General features: G+C 38.7%; 2 protein-coding genes across 5 annotated transcripts in view; one reads left to right on the top strand and one right to left on the bottom strand.

Annotated features, from left to right (window-relative positions):
• Nucleotides 1–3,914, top strand: part of HABP2 (hyaluronan binding protein 2) — a 54,374-nt gene extending 50,460 nt beyond the window's left edge. Inside the window, exon 12 of one of the 2 annotated variants that reach the window (XM_074233653.1) lies at nt 1,229–3,914. In XM_074233653.1, the coding sequence (XP_074089754.1) occupies nt 1,229–1,396 (168 nt within the window). In that variant the 3' untranslated portion in view covers nt 1,397–3,914. The remainder of the gene's footprint in view (nt 1–1,228) is intronic. The other variant, XM_074233652.1, reaches the window with a different exon arrangement.
• Nucleotides 1,997–19,482, bottom strand: part of NRAP (nebulin related anchoring protein) — an 81,448-nt gene continuing 63,962 nt past the window's right edge. For 2 of the 3 annotated variants that reach the window (XM_074233648.1, XM_074233649.1), the window contains exons 34-42: nt 18,825–18,932; nt 17,628–17,939; nt 13,086–13,190; nt 12,161–12,259; nt 10,894–10,998; nt 5,877–5,984; nt 4,561–4,872; nt 2,989–3,120; nt 1,998–2,469 (exon numbers count right to left, since the gene is read on the bottom strand). In XM_074233648.1, coding sequence (XP_074089749.1) covers nt 2,266–2,469; nt 2,989–3,120; nt 4,561–4,872; nt 5,877–5,984; nt 10,894–10,998; nt 12,161–12,259; nt 13,086–13,190; nt 17,628–17,939; nt 18,825–18,932 — 1,485 coding nt within the window. In that variant the 3' untranslated portion in view covers nt 1,998–2,265. Of the gene's footprint in view, nt 2,470–2,988; nt 3,121–4,560; nt 4,873–5,876; nt 5,985–10,893; nt 10,999–12,160; nt 12,260–13,085; nt 13,191–17,627; nt 17,940–18,824; nt 18,933–19,482 lie in introns of all 3 variants that reach the window. The other variant, XM_074233651.1, reaches the window with a different exon arrangement.

The raw sequence follows: 19,482 nt of genomic DNA, 5'->3' as shown, positions 1-19,482 counted from the left end.
GGGAGGAAACCAAAACCTTGTGTGGAAGTGACATATCCATCCTAGAATTGTGATGGAAAAGAAGAGGAAACACACCAGCCAACTGGAAAAATGGAGAAAAGCTGTAAATAATCAATTCAGGAGGAAGGGGTAGGCACATTAACACACTATTGATAGAGCTGGAAGTTGTTTCAACCATTGGATAACTATTTATAACTATGCAGGGGGGAAACGTGACTAAAATTTCCATCCCTTTTGATACAGAGAACCAACTACTAGGCACCCAAGAATGTTAAAGATAGCATGAACTATGTTATATAAAACCAAATATTGACAGAAATATCTAATGTAGTATAAAGAATTAGAAACAAAGTAACTGTTGATTGGGGAATGATTAAACCAATGTGTTATGTGATGTAATGGCATATTACTGCACTGTAAAAAAATAATAAATATGAAAAATTGAAGAAAACATGAAAATACAAAAGAATTGGTTCCAAGAAAAATAATATATATGATAATCTAAGCCAAAACAACCATGAAAGGAAACAGAATATGTATAATTTTAATAGTCTGAGAGAAGAGACCAAAAAAAGTCCCACTGGAGAGAGATAAGGGATGTCCCCATGCCATTAGTCATAGACAATGCATTAGTTGATGTTACTTTCCTCACATCAAATTTGAGGGGCTGAATATGCAAATACTATTATTTCCAGGTCAGAGGTAAGAAAGCTAAAAGTCAGAAAAATAAAATTTTGTCCAAGATATAAATAAGTAGTAAAGTAGAAAATTCAATCAAAGTCAAGTGCATATTCTATTTTACATATTAGTTCTAATTATGCCATTTCCCATTCTTTTGCTGTGTTATGTAGTATGAGACTCTGGAAAATCAATGCTAATGACCAAAGTGTAGTTTTTAGATTCTTCATGATTTGAATCATCCATTATATATCCCTATCCGCAATTGCCACTGACAATTTGACCTTATGAAGCTACCAGTCTAATTACAGGGATAGTCAAGATTATCACGGTGGTTGGGTCTGAGGAAAAGAAAGTAGGGAATAGGTCATGTGTAGGGTTCAGAGTCCAGGGGAAAATATATAGTGTTTCTTTGTTCCTATTCTGGGTCTGAGAGGAATCACTACTCATAACTTTCCTCTTAACTTTGACATCAACTTTATGGGGTAGACCCCACTCCCACAAACAATTCTGCTATTCCTACAAGGCTAACTGTCTTATTTTCTTCTAGGGTGATTCTGGTGGCCCTTTAACCTGTGAAAGGGATGGCAAATACTACCTTTATGGGATTGTGAGCTGGGGTTTTCATTGCGGAAAGAAACCAGGAATCTATACACTAGTGACCAAGTTCCATAGCTGGATCAAAGACACCATTCAAAAAGAATCTGGATCATACTAGACGGTGCTTAAACTAGAAGCTGATAAAGGCCCAAATTACAATACTTTTATATCCATCCTTCTCTTCATCACATTGTTGCCTATTGCCTAACCAGGAAGGTTTACTACCAAGAAGTAATCAGAGGGAAAGAACATTGCATGGATCAAGATTAGTAAAGAAACCTTACTCTTCCACTATGTTGGTCTTGAGCAAATCCCTCCTTTTCTTTGGGACTCAGTTTCCTCATCTGAGATGTGGGGTAATGGGGAGGGGCATTAGATCATGTGATCTCCAAAGTCTCTTCTAGCTAAGGCAACCAAATTAAAGAGTTTCACTGGGGCTTAATAGAAATAATTTCCATTTATAAATAGAGTCCTCCATAACTCTAGCCAGCATTTTCACATTAGCTATCCATGCCTCCTCATTATTTCTTACCATTTGCAAGGTAATCATGGAAGGGAACCTAAATTCTCCAGGATTATTTTCTTCAGTTCTTATGGCTTTGTGGTCTAGAAATCCTCATTTCTGGAGGATTTCTGGAGCATAGGTCCAACCCAAGAACAATCATAACACAGACCCTTAAAGAATAGACAAGAATGACTCTGATCATGTCAGATCATCTTTATTCAGCACCACACATAGAGGAGGTGCTAGACAGAACCAACACTCAATACAGGATATTAAAATATTGAATTAAAAATATAAAGATCTACATTTCATTCCATGGTGATATTGTGTTCAAAAATGTTTCAAAAGAAAAAAAGTAAGAAACATCCAGGTGTAACAAAGCTGTTTTTCAAAAATGATGGGGGGGGGTGGGCATTATCATGTACCTCAGGCAATCAAGACCCCTTTCTGACATGTGATGCCAACCTCCAAACTTCAAGAATCTAAAATGTGCCTTTTGGGGGGACCTGGAGGATGGGAGGAAGGGTGTTACTTCTATGCCCAGTTTCTTTGTCAAACATTCTGCATGGCGGCTGCTCATTTACAAGCACATGTGCTTTCTTCCGTTTGACATGCAGAATCTCGGTAGCATCCGGGTTCACATTACCCTGGTTATTATCTTCCTCCCCAGAGGGATTGGTCCCTGCCTGTGGAAACAAAATGATCACATCTGAGTGAAATTCAGAGCTCTCCTAAGAAGAGTCTAAGATCCCTCAGGAGAATATACAACTTTAAGTCTTCTCCTTTACCTATGTCCCTCCTCCCTACTCTACCTCCCCAACAAAAGACCTCAAAAAATAAAAATCCTTAAGGCAAGAGAAGAGAGAAGGAAAAATCCAGTGTCTCATTTGGACATGGCCTCTTTACTCTAAAGAAAACAGAGCTCAAAACAAAAACCATTTTAGATGTTGTGCTCCTGACCTTTCAACCATCATAAAGTAATGGAACCTGAGATGCAGGCTCTCTTTGCTCAATGATGTTTTCCTCTTCAGGACAACATGAGAGACACCTTGTGAGAGGCTGAACTATGGTTCCCATGCCTGGTCATCTTGAACCCAGGAAAACAGGCTTCTTATTGGCATGAATCTTCATAGTTCATGAGTGACAACCAAAATAAAATGAAGAGGAAACCCACAGCTGGGGCAAGGTTGAGGCAGCATACTTACATAGGGAGCCTGAGATCGCAGGGCCTGGGCATTGGCCAGTTCAGCAGCCCTTCGAGCCATTTCCACTTTATAGGAGCCTGGAGGAGTCCAGCCAATGCCTCTGGTCAAGTTCAAGTCAGATTTATACTTGACCTGGATTGGGGGCAGTGCAAAGGAGGGAAGGGGAAGAATGAGAAAGGAAAACATCATTGAACTTCGGGGTGATTTAATGGGTTGATTAGTATATAAAAAGGGGTCAAAAACTTGTTTTCTGCCCTTTTTCTGCCCTCTCCATCTTATATGGAAAAATTCCTCATACTCAAAGCAGAACACACTGATCTATGGGTTCTTCATAGTACTCTCCCTTCTCTCTTTCCTTTGGGGTAGTTAGCTCTAAGAGGAGACAGTGAGAAAGACCTGGAAGTCAGGAGACCTGAGTTCTAATACTGCCTCTGCCACTAACTAGTCATATATCTTTGGGCAATGGCTTTCCCATTGGGGAAGTGGTTTCTCCCTCTGTAAAATGAGGGTGGCTGACCTAAATGAGCTCTAAAATTTTTCTCCATACTTATTTTACTCTATATCAGGTGTTTTTCTCCTGAAGTCCATGGATACTCAAAGGGTTTGTGAATAGATTTTAGGGGAGGCATGAATTTGGATAAGAGACATAGTAAACTTCATTTTCACTAAACTTTGGTTTCCTTTGTAATCCTATGTATTTCATTTTACACCTCTAAAAATACTGTTCATGCTTCACCAGAGCGATCTATGATACCAAAAATGCATAAAAATCCCTTTTCAATGTTTCTATGTCAGCTCAAGTTTCATACTTCCCAACATCCAGTAATGAAATATACAGAACTATCTTCCATGTAAAGCTTCCCTGAAGCATGTCATTTCTCATTAATAGCATTAAAACATTGGAAATCTACCCCAATAAAACAATTAAAAATGATTGAAATGTGATCTATTGGAATATTCTGAAGCCCTGCTATAAAGTCACTTAAGTTGATCACCAATTTATAGCATAATCTTGTTCATGAAAGAAAGAACAATCGGAGCTGACTTTCATAATAGTAGTGCCTAAAGATTTCTATTGACCCTGGAGTCAGAAGATTCTAATCCTGCCTATGTAATTTGAGGGCAAGTAATTTAACTTCCTTGAACTTCAGTTTCCTTAAAATGAGCCTAGACTAGATGGATTCTGAGGTCCCATTCAGCTCTAGATCTAGGATCCAACACCAGCCCATCTGAACCCCTCAACAAATATGTTGTAAAGCAGTAGCTTTTATTGGCCTCATTTTACATATATGGAAACTGAGGGTAAGAGATTGTCACTTGCCCAGCATCATCCAACAATGAGAAAGTGTCAGAGATAGACTTTGAACGCAAGTCTTCCTGATATGGAGTCCATCACCCTATCAACAACTACACTCATGCTTCCCTTCACCCCACCCCTGCCATGTTGTTTCAATTGATGCCCTACTGGTGAAGAATGAGTTAATGTAGTTAGGAATTTCTCTGCTACTTTTGGATTCTAGAGATTATGAAAAGAGTAAAAGGACTGAGAGAAACCTGTAGTCACAGACTTACATCACTCTGCAATTTGTGGGCTTTCTGGGCATGCTTCAGGTTGAGTTGCTCTGGGTCACAGGTGTATTGGTGCAAGTGTTGTCTATAGTTCACATCGCTGGCCAGCTCCTGGCTCCTCTTTGCATGGATAAATCCAGGCTGGTCCATCCGGCTCTGGAATTGTGACCTACTCTGGATGAATTCTCTTTTATACTCATTGTCACTCTGCAGTTTTCCCATGGTGAGGAAATGCCTTGTCCTTGGGTCATCATTTACACTGCGGTACCCAATCTGAAGACCTCGATCCCTCAGGAAGGCCTCTTTATACCTGAACTATAGGGAAAAGAGGAAAGTTCACCAATCATTCAAAAATACACAGGTTTCCTTTGGTGACATCCTTATCTGCTGGACCACCTCAGTGGATTCCCAATTGCTATGATATATTGATATAGGGCAGAGAAAGCATATATATATACTATATATACTATATATATATATACACACACACTATATAGATAGATATAGCTATAGTGATAGATGGATTTATATATGTGAGAGATACATATTGTTTACAGCTATCTATATCTATGCATATCTGTATAGCTTATATATATATAAGTAGATATATAGATATTGTTATATATATCTATATCTATATATGATTAGATATGTGTATAAATCATGAGCATAAATATAGATACAGATATAATAGAGGACAGAGGGCTAGGCCTGGAGTCAAGGAGAACTAAGTTCAAATTTGGCCTCCAACAGTCACTAGCTGTGTGACCCTGGACAAGTCACTTAACTGTTTTAGGTCATCTCTGTTTACCTCAGTTTCCTTAATTGCAAAATAGGGATAATAAAAGCATTGAGTCTGTAGATGGTTGTGAGAAAGAAATGATATAATATTTATAAACAAGCGTTTAACACAATGCTATTATGTAACAGGTGCTAAATAAATGCTTATTCTGTTTCCTTCCTTCTATATAAGGATTCAGAAGGAAGAGAAATGTGTCTCTTCTCACAGTCACCACTTTGCCCAGTCTAGATTTAAATGATCTAACTGAAATGATCTAAACCCTTTGAAGAAGGGGAAAAATCATGATTCAGGTCCTTGTTTATTGGTTTTATGTACCACTATTTACTTTTAAACATGACTTTTTTTTTTCACTACATCCCTTCCAAACCACTCCTGGCCAAGATCTAGAAATCTATAACTAGGGAACAAGTGGGAACTATTTTCCCTGGGTCCCAGCTGTCTGTTTTCAAATCACAGTAAAGCTACATATTCAGGGACAGCAGATGCAGAGAGAGAGGTTTGGGCCCGGGTTCCTTACATCACTGGCAATCTCTCGGGAGGCTCTGGCAGTCTGAAAAGGGATGGCATCCAGTCTGAAGTCATGGCCAGCTGCTCGGATCTTTTCCCAAGAGGTCTTATATGTTTTCTAAGGTTAAGAAAGATAAAAGAGAGAGAAGAGAATAAGTTGTTTTAAGTGTCACATAAATTTATTTCAAGTACTAAATGCCTTCCTGGAATTGTGGTTACTTTAAAAAGGACTCTTTTCAACAGGCAAGAGTAGTAATCAGTGCTTTATTTTGAGAATTTGTTCACTCCTGAATTCATTCTTTCAGCAAATATTCATTGACCAGTCACTCTATGGAAAACACTTTGAAGTTCTCCTTGATAATCTACAAAACTTTGCAAACAGCATTTTAATGGCATTTTATATGTTTATATTATTTCACTATTTATAGGTCTTTCACATTTGATCCATAAAATAGCTCTGCTGTGAGATGTCACAGATATTACTCTCTTTTGTAGATGAGAAAAACTGAGGCTGCAATATGAATCAATTATCCAGGTCTCCCAGCTCATAGTCTGGCTTCACCATCCATGGCACCTTTCCATGTTGTTTTTTGACACAGGCTCCTGAATTTTGTGGCATCTGAACATTAGGATGAAAATTTTCAAAGTTTTAAAAACACCCAACTCTTCCAACCTTTCCAACATCTTGGTCCTAATGTTCCAGCATATTTATTTTCATTAGCTCCTCTGGCTTACTGGGAACCTATTCAGTCTGACTTTGATGCCATTCAGTACATTTTTGTTCTGAGGTGCCCTAAATCTAGTTTCCACCCTTGGTGCCAACATCTAGGCAAGAGCCTTCACTTGTATTTAATATACTGTCAAAAACCCTGGTTGAGTATGCGCCCCATGCATTTAATATCTTCCTCTATCAGTGTCCCCTTTCATTCTTTCCCTTTCAAGTTGTACTTACACACCCCCCAGGTATTTGTAATCATTTCCTTTAGGAGGGCTTCAGGTAGAGCTCCACATCACCAATATAGGCATCAAACTCTTCAGAGCCTTCATGTGTTAAAGAGGTTTTTCTCTCCCAAAAAGTAACTGAGGGGATCCATGAAAGGTGTCGCATGGAGATCTCAGTGGATAGCTGTCCTTTATCCATCCACAGAGAAGAGAGGCAGCAGGAGACAGTTGTTAGACCATCATCCTAGCAGATTGAAAAGCTGTGTCCTTAGCCCAGCTCTGTTGATGACCGCTCTGTAAGTCAGGTAGGGCAGGTCAATGACCTTGGTGGGCTAGGTGGGAAGGAGGCCTTTGGTTTTGCCTCCTGAAAAATGAGGTCTAAGCTAGTGGCTTCTATTTTCCCAGGGGGGCTTAGAACATTGATCAGAGAAGGTAGCACAGAGAAATGGAAAAAAATTTTATCATTATGCTCCATCCCTAAGACTTTAGCTAGGTCAATGTATTTGAGATAACCAAACCAATCCAAGACTGAGCTGTATCATTACAGTCACTGTCATCAATAACATCAACCAACATTTATTAAGTATAGACTAAGTGACAAAGATTGTGCCAGGCATTGAGGACATAACCAAAAAAATTCATGTGAATTATGACACCATTGGCTATACATTCAGAAAGACAAAAATGTTTGAACTAGTCATGCAATTTAGATCAAGGACCAGAGGTCCCCCAAAGGAAGGAGAATGACCAACGTGCTACATTATACCTCCTATTCAGATGGTCTGACTAAGAAAGTTCCTGAAATGAATGGAGGCAAAATGGTTTTCATTTTGCTAAACCTGGTGGTCTTTACCACCATTGACATCATAGAGACAACATGGTGGAGACGATAAAGTGCTGGTCTTGGAGTCAAGAAGCCTTGGATTCAAATGCTACCTTCTATTGACTGAATGACCTTGAGGAAGTCATTTAGTATCTCTCAGCCTCAGTTTCCTCACCCCAAAAATGCAAAAAAGTGAGCTGCACAGGGTTGTCATGATGATCATGAGCTGTTGGTGAAGCATCTTGTATAACCATGGAGTGCCATTGAGAAGTCAACTGCTATTAATATACATTGAGTCAACCAATCTTAGTTAGACAGACTATAGAGATAATTTAGTATGCTGCTCTCTCTCTTTACAGAAGAAGCAACTGAGTCCAAGAGAGAAGTGACTTTGTAACAGAGATGACACACACTCATTCACACTCACATACACACTCAATATGGCAGCTCATTTGGCCTCTGAGTCCACTTCAGATTGCCCACCCTCAGCAAAAATTTCCAGGTTCCCATATTTCTAGACTTTCCCATACCCTGGACTTTTTTTTAATTAAAGGTTTGAGATAATAATATGCTTAGTTAAAGGAGTTCCAACTATGCTTGCTCCAAATGGGATCAGGAATCCAGAGCTTCACCACTCCCCCCCTCCCCAATTCATTTCCCTGGCACCCTTTCCCTCAGGATAACTTCTTTCTGTATACTATTTGCTATATTGTAATAATTTCCTGCCGCCTTCTTCTCCTTTTTTTTAATCTGTTGAGGTTTTTGCCTTGCCACTGGGAGTCTTTACATTGCGCGGGTCCTTTGATGGGAACCCTGGGCGTGCTTCTTCTTGATCACAGTATGCTCAGTTTTGTCCTCATCCTCACACATTAAAGCCATTTGATTTTTAGTTATTTCTGCTGCCTTACAAATATCAATGGCTTTCTTTGCCCAGGAAGGTCAGTTTCCCTCTCCAGTCTTCCATGTACTGAGCTTGATCCAATTGTACACACCCCACATGCCCTCCCCCCAAAAGTACTCTTTCATAAGAGGTTCACGAGTTCTCCATAGCCACGTACCCCAGCTGGCAATTTCAGTTCACCGCCTCTGATGATTGGTAGCGGTCGCTAGAGGCAAATGTTCAAGATCCTGTGCGGGCCTCCCCTTCTTAAGAAGCCCCTGCAAAGGGCTGCCTATTTTATCTTGGTTTCCAAACCTGCCACAAGCAGGTGACGAGAAGTCTCCAATGAAGGCAACTTCCCACATTTCAGGGAGATTGATAAGAAATGCCTTTTGCCCGAGCATTGCCAAAGGAAAGGATTCTTTGACCCAGGGGAAGATAGGCCCACCTAAGCGGCTATTCTAAAATTATCCTCACTCCCATCAAAAGCTTCAAATAATAATAATAACTTATATTTATAAAGCACAATTCACTGCAAAGAATCCCATGGTGCTTTACAAACTCCACAAACTGATACACACGTCAAATAGAAGGAGCATCTTGCCATCCTCTGAGAAGGAGCCACCTCCGGGGTGAAAAGTGACAGCTGCTTAACCACACGCAGCCACAGGACACAATGGGAAGGACAGGGAGGGAAGAATGGCTGAGCTCTGGGTGGCCCATTGCTACCACATTTGGACACACTCAGACCATGTTATTCTGATCTGACAGGTTTCTTTTGATTCATCAGCCTCACTACCTGTTATCATAGGATCACAGCCCCTGAGGACAAGCTGCCACTTATTCACTTAGAATCAGTAACTTCAAATCCTTCCTGGTAACAGGCAGCCTTCAATGTGCCTTAAAATCAAGATTCCTCCATTATACACTCAAAGAACTTATGTCTAAGAAAAACAAACAAACAAAAAAAGGATTTGGGCCATGGGCAAGGGAAATGTGAACTCATATTCATTCATTCATCATTCATTCATTCATCCATCCATTCATCCATTCATCAAGTATTTATTAAAGTCCTACTCGGTGCCATTCCAAAGTAATTTCATGGTGAAAGGAACAACTCTGAAGTTGTCTAGAGTAGGGACTCTTCACCATGTTTTGGTGAAATGGATCACATCAACGATCTCATGAAACCTCTCAGATGCCCCCTTCTCAGCACAATATATATACATATACATACACACACACACACACACACACACACACACACACACACACACATATGTTGGCTAGGCAATGGGGTTAAGTGACTTGCCGAAGGTTACACAGCTAGGTAATTAGTAAGTGTCTGAGGCTGGATTTGAACTCAGGACCTCCTGACTCCAAGGATGGTGCTCTATCTACTGTGCCACCTAGCTGCCCCTCAGAGTAATATTTTTAAGAGCATAAAATAAAACACATGTGACTTCAGAGGAAACCCATTATATTGAAATACAGTACAGTTGACAAAATATATTTTTAAATGCAAGTTTACAGATCCCAGGTTTACAATCTCTGCTCTAAGACTAAACTTTACTCATTGCCTTTATACTAAGGAGGCAATTTTTTTTTCTCCATCCAAGTTCATAGAACTCCTGAAATCTATTTAAATACTCTTTGGGGACTCATAGATCCCAGGTTAAGAGAAAAGTACATCCTTTTGTAGCAAAAAAGTACATCTGCTTTAAGGTTGCTGAACTTCAAGTAGGTGATACTAAATGGCTAGAATGCCAGACCTGGAATCAGGAAGACTCATCTCTCTGAGTTTAAATCTGGCCTCAGACGTTAGTTGTTTGACCTTGGGCAAGTCACTTAACCCTGTTTGCCACAGTTTCCTCATCTGTAAAATGAGCTGGGGAAGGAAATGACAAACCACTACAGTATCTTTGCCAAAATAACCCCAAAATGGGGTCATGAAGAGTCAGACACAGCTGAAACAACTGAACAACAACAACAAAAACTACATTGATATGGAGAACTGTCACCTACAGAAAAGAAAAAAATGTTCTAGATAATAAATGAAGACAACATCTACAGTCAGTAAAAAGCCTAACTGAGGCTGATCCTGGCTCAACATAAAGTTAGAAGTGATGACTTTGAAGTCAAACACAGATTATAAAATGTTAGAACTAGAAGAAACCCTAAAGCCCATCCCTTTAATTTTGCAGAGAGGGAAACTGAAACCCAGAAAAAGGAAATGATTTACCCAAGCCATACAGTGAGTGACTGGCAAGAACTTGGACATATTAATAGCTAGCAATTATATGGAATTTTAAAGTTTTGCAAATCTCATTTGATCACTGAACCACAGAAAGAGAAAACAGGAAGAATGTGTAATTTACTTACATCACTAAGATGAAGAGCATTCAAACGGGCTCGAATGAAGTCAGGGTGATCAGGAAGGAAGGTATATCTGTGCATCAATTCTGAGTCCCCAGCTCTGTAGAGACGCTGTCAAATCAAAAATAGGTTCCTGTTTAAATATAGATTATAACTTGTAGTGCTACATTTCCATGGAATTCAGAACATCATAGACAGATGCACATGAAAAATAATTATAAAAATACACATACTAGCATTTCTCAGAACTTTTAACAATATCTTGGCCATGGTAGCTACTCAACTCTTTTGCTCATAGTTGAGTATATAGAAAAATGTGCACAGACTAGGCAGATTTCAAACAGAGCCCATTTAAAAGCATACTTCATTTAGGGTTCTAATACTATCAGCCCATAAAAAGATGAAATAGCCTAAGACACTGACTGACTGATGTATATCAATGTCTCACCTACAATTTATAGGCTTAAAGAATTTCCTAAGAGTACAGAAAAAATAATCTGCCCCCAATTACTCAGGTTGTGTGTGATAGGACTTGATTCCACATTTTTCTGAATCTAAGCCCAGACCTCCAATGATTATACTCTGCCACTTTCTAAGCATGTATATAATACATGTATGTATTGATTAGAATATTTGAATTTGAAGATTTTTTAAATGATTCACAAATAATATAATATAAATGATATAAGTATTCTATAAATACAATATAATATAAATATTATAAAATTTAAAAATATGTATATTTTATCTGAAAGGGTTCAGTTTCTTTTTGACTTTGTAGTAGAAAAACAGAATGCCTCCAGTTCTAACCCTCTCTCAAATCCAAAGGCAAACTTTATATGTAACAGGAAAACTGAGGTTAATTTGTTTTGGGGTGTAAATTTTACATCTTTCCCAATGTCAGCAATATTTTTCTACTTCTGGCTCAACTCAAGTACAATTTAAATGGAAATTAAGAAAGAGACAGAAATGAAAATATAAAGACATTGTGTGTGTGTGTGTGTGTGTGTGTGTGTGTGTGTGTGTGAGAGAGAGAGAGAGAGAGAGAGAGAGAGACAGACAGAGAGACAGACAGAGACAGAGAGAGAATGTGGAAAGAGCAAATGTGCAGAGACTGAAAGTAAAGAGAGGCATTTAACTTTTCTGGTCTTTGTCTCCAGTTGAGTTAAATTAAACTTTTATCTCCATTGGATTCCACTGAAAATTAAGGTGTGTTTGAAATAAAGGTGGCAGAGAACCATCTATCAGGAGTGGCACATAACATCAAACCTACATCATTGCACTGCAGGTAGCTATTCTTAGCATGGACTAGGTCTGGGGAGTCAACCACTGTAGTGAACTTGATACTGTCCGGCTTCTGACGATATTTAGCCTGCAAGGAATATAAACAAAGATTCTCATGAAACAGGAGTACAACTTTTTGATTGCAGTAAGTATTAAGATAATTAATTCAGAACCAAATATATCAATTATACCTATTCAGATACATCTCCACCAATTATGGGCAATAGAAACAACAATGCTTTGAAAGTGAACAGACTATCTATGTTTCTATGCAATGAGAAATATCTTTGAGATATTTAAATCTTTTGAAAATAATACTACCGGTATGAAAGGACAAACTGCCCTAGTATCTCATACGAATGCACACCATTCAACAGAATTTAGTATAAAATCAATCATACCTGTTCATTCTCTGACCTAGAAAGATTTAGTTACTCAATTATTGAGAAGACTTTACTATATACTATCATCCAACCATGGGGTTATCCCCCAAGACAAATAATGAGGCACTGGGCATTTTGATTTTTCCATTTGGATAAATATATTTTGCTTTCCCCTCTATTTTTGCAGTATTTATGATAAATACACATTTGGATGGCAATCACAACTTTTCTCTCAAATTGATAATACATGTTTGAATGTGTGGAATAAATCATTAGCTCATCTTGCTGAGTCCTTCAAAATGCCATAATTTAGAAAATGTTTTCAGAATAGAGGAATAACATACTCTATATTCTGGTCAAACTGTATTACTATAATGGAAGGTTGACATTCCACTCCCTGACTTCAGGACTTTGCACAGGCTTACTCTCATGTAATGTTCACTGTACCCCCACCACACCCCCTAGTAACAAAGCATTCTAATGGTAAACAATTCCTACAGAGGGACCAGTCCATAAAAGATTTATCAGTACCTCACTGATGAGTTCACCAGCCTTCTTTACATTTTCTATCTGTGGAGATCTCAGCGCCAGCCAACCCAGTCCCTTCATGTAGTTCAGGTCTGATTTGTAGCGTGACTGCAGGAAGAAAATTTTTGACTTTTTATCAGTATAACATCTATGACTATTAAGACTCTTTCAAAAGATCCTTGATTTGCAGTAATGATTCCTAACAACATTCCAGAATCTTCCTTCTCTCTTCTCATTCTTACCATTTAGTTGGACTGTTTGCCTGAGTGCATTCTTACAGAAATTAAGTAACAGAAACAGAATAGAAAAAAGAGACTCTAACCGTGAATTTCAATGATTTATAAAGCAATGGATATGAATGGCCTGTGTGAATGATCTAAAGTTCAAATTAACTCAAAAGAGGAAAGAGCCAGTCCCCCCAACCTTGATTGGTGATGTTCAGTCTCCCAATTCTACTCAATTTGGAGTTTTCTTGGATACTGGAGTAGTTTTGCCATTTCCTTCTTCAGTTAATTTTACAGATGAGGAAACTGAGGCAAACATAGTTAAGTGACTTACTGAGGCTCACACAGTTACTAAGTTTAGTCTGAGGCCAGAATTGAACTCACAGAGATGAGGTTGGGCACTCTATCCATGGCACCACTTTACCTCCTGCCTTAGAAAGGTAGCATTTATACATCAGTGTCACTACTCTGAACTTTAGAGTAAAAAAATGAAGTTCAGGTATCAGGTGTTAGCTTCTCTGAGCCTTAATTACCCAAACCGTAAAAATGGCCATCATAACAACAATCTTTTTTCCTTTGAAATAAATTGGTCAGTCCAATTCCCACATTTTAAATATAAGGAAAATGAGACACCAAGAAGTTATTGACTTGTCCACCATCACACAATGTAAGGATAACTCAGATCCTTTAATTCTCAACCATTATTTTCTTTAGTTTTTATCTTTTTCTCCATTAGATTACTAGAAATCTCTATTTTCTTTCAAAGCTCAGCTCTTCTCCACATGAAATATTTCTCGATTTCCATTGAGCTACCAGTGCAGCCAGTAGACAGGACTTGGAATCAGGAAGACGTGTTTTCATTTGTTCAAATCCAACCTCAGTTGTATGAACCTGGGTAAGTCACTTCACCTCTATTTGCCTCAGTTTCTTCACCTATAAAATAGGTGAAGTATAATAGTACCAATATCCAGGGTTATTGTGAGAATAAAATGAGATAATAGTTGTAGCACATTCCTGGGGTTATTTCAATACTTGTTTCTTCCTCCTCCTCCTTACCCTTGAAATAGCCTTGTATTTAAAGTGAAAAATCTCAAATATTTATTATATATATACATACTGATATACTGCAAGCTTATTTATATCCTATTAAAACATAAACTCCTTGAGGATAGGAACAGTTTTATTTTTATATTTGTATCTTCACGGTCTAACACAATATCTTAAGGTACTTGGGAAATGCAAGCACATTGATTGACTGATTGATAAAATATATTGTTTTATTTCATGTCTTAGAACAGTAATTCTCCTCTTGATATAAAATTCCATGAATCTGGAAAATCCAATAGTCATGCTAAGACACCTGAGAGAATGAGAACTGTGTCTACCTAAAAGTCTCATAAGGAAGGACTTTAGAGACCATCCAGATCAGAGGTTACCCAATCTATCACCCTCTGGCCACAGTTTCACAAAGCCAGGCTATGGAAAGACAGGCAGATGGTCCACATTTGGTCTAGGGGGTCTTAATTTGTCAATCCTGATCTAGGTCAACACCTTTATTTTAAGGATGAAGAAACTGAGGATCAGAAAAAGAAGTCATTTGCTCAAGGTCACCAAAGCAGTAAAAGAAGAGAGCCTGAATTCCAACTTTCTGTTTCCAAATCAAGGGCTCTTTATCACTCTGACTCTTCCTAACTAAGTAATTCTGAACAGGCTATTTCCAATTTGTCCATGACTCAGTTTACCCATGCTTCTCTTGCAAAGCTGGACTGAACATCAGATTCTTGGTTTGTTTTTCCCCCCCAAGGCTGCAAGATTATAACTATAGTCAAAAGGGAAAGTGTTGTCTTTATATACTCCTGGGAAAAACAATCAGTCATTTGGAAACTATAAATGTGATGAAAGAAATGCCAGAAGTGCAGGATATTATTATTCCTGCCACATGCCCCTTGCTCCAGGATGGAGATAAGTTAAGTCCCCTACGTCCTCCCTGTCTTGATGTTCCCAGAATCACCTACCCTAGATGTGGTCTCAGCAAATGATCTTTATGGAAATTAGGTTTTTGTAAAGGGGAAAAAATGAAACCTGTAAGGAAATCTAAATTTTGGATCTAAACGAAGCTGATGGCATCCCTTTAATTTAGATAGAAGCTCTGCCATAATGAAAAATGTCACTCCTGAAATCCGTGCTGGCTCCTTTCATTTCAGGGTTTACAGCGTTCCTCACAGTTTGCCACAAAGAAGGCTTCTTTCTGATCTACTGTCTAGTGGTTAATGTCCCTGTGCAAATTCTACTTTGCTACCAAACTGGTTAAGAGAGACATCTAAGGTCTCCCTTACCTCGGGTTCAGGAGCGGGTTTCAATGCCCCATGCCAGTAGCTTGCTTTTTATATTGGGATCTTTCAGTCTATACTGGCAACGCTTTTGCCTTCCACTCTGATAAAGAACAGAGGAAATTGGATAAATTTCTAAGTTAGAGAGAATAATCCAACAGGGATTCTTCACAGTCGGGCATTGCTCCTTTCATAAAAGACATGAAGTGGGGAGAGCTCTTTCAACTCTCCTTTTGTTGAGCTGAACAGTACGATTGCAGGTAAGTAAGAAAGCAAGATGCAGGCTCCCCAATGCTTTGATTGTGCCTCAGACTCGCTCATAAATGGATGGGCTATTGATATTTCGTCTCCCAGTCCAGCTTCAACTATTCAGACAGAACCTAATAACAACATGCCAGCATCAGGCTTCATAATAAAAAATGGGAGGAGGAGAAGAGTAACAAGAAATCAACTTCCCCAAGATGGTTTCTAAGCACAATTCCAAAACGTTTTTTTTTGAGAACCCCTGAACTTGGTTTCCATATGCTACTCAGAACTGCAGGCAAGAACTGACCATTCTATCCTCGCCAATTATTATTATTGTTGTTAGTTATTATAATAGAAACTGGCTTCAGATTCACATATCATTTTTCAGAGTCCCCATGCACCCCACCTTTCCTTAATAGCCCAATCGCTTCAAATGCACAAGCCATAAATGAACTGTGACTTTTAGTAACTGGGCATGGTGGGGCAGAAAAATGCAGACAGCTGTGTCCAGAGAACAGTAGAGAGTGGGGACATGTGTCCTACAGGAGTGGGACTACTTTGAAGATTTTGCATCTAAATCTTCCTTACTGAATTATCAACAAGAAGTCGTCCTAAGGTTGGTTCTGACCAAAGACGCTACTGACACAATCATGCTGAAGTAATATGATATGGTGAAAAAAACATCGAGGAACCAGATTTCCAGTTCAAGGTCTCCTAAGTTGCAATCCACATGAGCTGTGTGAGTTCAGGCAAAATACTTCATATCTCTGCATTCCATTTTTTTTCAGTTGGAAAATGAGGGTGTTTGACTTGATAAACTCAATAATTTTAAATGGGAACTACCTGTGCAGATGGACAACTCATTATATGACTTAATAGATAATTCTTAGGGAGTTTTCTAAGGCATATAAAGGTTAATTGACTTTCTGGATGTCATAAAATTTCTAAGTATTAGAAGCATGATTTGAACATACATCTTCTAGATTTCAAAATTAACAGTTTATCCAATATGAAACATTGTAGAAGAATTCTTTCAAGTCCATATAATATGTATATATAAGATACATAAATAGCTATAGAGATCTATATACCTATCTCTATCTGCTCCTCTCTCTCTCTCTCTCTATATATATATATATATATATATATATATATATATGCATACATACATGTGTGTGAAATTATAATAAATTAGAGAAGAAAGATTAGGAGATACTATAAAGTTAAGTGAAAACGTTGTTCCAATTTTGGAACTGATGGTGGGGAAGGGTGAGGAGTGAGGGAGGAGGAAAAAGAGAAAGAAAGAGGGAGAGAGAGAGAGAGAGAGAGAGAGACAGACAGACAGACAGACAGACAGACAGACAGACAGACAAGAGGTAGGTGGCACATTGGATAAAGCACCAGCCCTGAGTTCAACCTGAGTTCAAATTCAATCTCAGACACTTAATAATTACATAGCTGTATGACCTTGGGCAAGTCACTTAATCCCATTTGCCTTAAATAAAAAAGAGAGAAAGAGAGAGAGAGAGAGAAGAGACAGAGAGAGAGAGAGACAGAGAGAGACAGAGACAGAGAGAGACAGAGAGAGACAGAGAGAGAGAGAGAGAGAGACAGAGAGAGAGAGAGGTAAAGAAGGAGAAAGAGGAAGGGAGAGAAGGAAGAAGAGAAGATGGGAAACAAAAGGGAGAAAAAAGGGAAGGGAAGGGAAGGGAGGGGAAGGGAAGGGAAGGATAAAGAAACTTTACCTCACTCTGCAGTGCATGGGCTTTCTTGGCCCAAAATAGCTTCAAGTCCTCAGGAAGTGCTGTGAAGTCATGGCATCTCATCCTATAATCATGCTCACTTGCCAGGGCCTGAGCCTTTCGAGCATGGACCAGGTTCACCATGTCCATGGGGAGGTGGTACTGAGTTTTGCTGCCTGGTGCCTCCTTCCTATATTGCTGGTCACTCTGTAGCTTCCCCACCCGCAGGCAGTGCTGAAGTCTGTGGTCATCCAGAATGCTTCGGGCCCCAATAAGTTTCCCTCTCTCCTTCACAAAGTCATGTCTGTACTGACACTTTGGGTGAAAAGAAAATCAATCAGCAATTTGCATTTTACTTGCTTCAATTCTAGTTGTCTTTGTTTACTTTAAATTCTACAAAAATCACATTTTTCTTTTTTCTTTTTTTTCTTTTTTTGGTACAAGGGGATGATTATTACTGGGGAGAAAATTCCTGAATCAAAACAAAATGCAGGCTAGCCAGATAAAGCACCTTCTTCCCTGGGGGTGGAAGAACCCAAAGCATAGTTCTATTCTGCTTCCGATCAGAAACTGGATATTGAAACCAACAGAAAGGAGCCCTGCTTGTCTACTTTGCCTATGACCAAAAGGAATTTATCAAAAAGTGTAAATGAGAAAGTTGTGTTTTATCCTGATGCACTTGATAAAACATTAAACCCCAAAACAAGATCTATGCATTTGAAGTTCCTGTTTTCTATGATTTGTTTATGGGAAAGGAAAAGTCACCTTCATGTCCCAAAGCTATGGACTTTATCATCACAGTGGGTTGAATTGCAGTGGGCAAAGTAAAATGTTAGTCCCTAAAAGTAAGATGGAAAGGAAAATAGATAAAAATTTCGTGACTTGAATTACTGTGATTTCTCTACCTAATTCAGGGCTAGAGTTATAGGTGAAGAACATTTATTTCTCTAGCATTGTGATTACAAATAAATCAGCCTAGTTCCCCCTGGAAGGTCTTTGACTGGATTTGGCTTCTGATTAGCAGAGTCTTTTTTTCCCTCCTACAAAGACTCTCATTCATAAGTAATATATTCTGCAAGTGACATTCTTGTCTCACATGGTTATGGATTTGCTTTAATTCAGTAAAATTTGCCATAGACATTGTTTTACATGAAGTTAACAGAAATTAGGCAAGATGGAAGGTCATATCATTCAACTCACATCACTGGCGATATCTCGGGAGGCCCTTGCAGTCTGGAAGGGGATCGCTTCCATTGTCAGCTTGTAGCCTTGAGCACACAGATTATGCCAAGACTCCTTGTATTTTGCCTAAAGTGGGAACACATGTAGATTTCCTTCTTTTTTCTTTTTTTTTAAATACATGAATCAATGAACAAAGAAACACCCCCTCCTCTCATTTGTAGTTCTGTGTATATGAATCAATTTCTGACATGCCAAAGCCCTCTATTTTGTGTAGAACATCTCATTAGTGTGCATACTACCACTCCCTCAACATCTGTACTCAGCACATTTGTACAAAGATATGGTTAAATGTGAACAACAAGAGGTTACCCATTCTAGTAAGGTTTTGGGCTTATCCTCTGATCAAATTTACATCATTCTGGGGCAACAAGGTAGCATGGTAGATAGAGCACCAGTCCTGGAATAAGGAGGACCTGAATTCAAATCTGGTCTCAGACTCTTAATAATTACCTAGCTATGTGACCTTGGGCAAGTCACTTAAACCCATTGCCTTGCAAAAACCAAAAAAATTTTACTTCATTCTGAAGAGGCAGAAATAAGTATCTTTGCATCGCAACTAAACTCTGTTGAAAAATAAATTCTGGCATCACTAAGATGGGATGCATACATACATATG

The sequence above is a fragment of the Macrotis lagotis genome, chromosome 4 (genome assembly GCF_037893015.1).
Source record: "Macrotis lagotis isolate mMagLag1 chromosome 4, bilby.v1.9.chrom.fasta, whole genome shotgun sequence".
Lineage (NCBI taxonomy): Eukaryota > Metazoa > Chordata > Mammalia > Peramelemorphia > Peramelidae > Macrotis > Macrotis lagotis.
The sequence above is the reverse complement of the archived record's forward strand: the minus strand, read 5'-3'. Positions and strand labels throughout refer to the sequence as shown.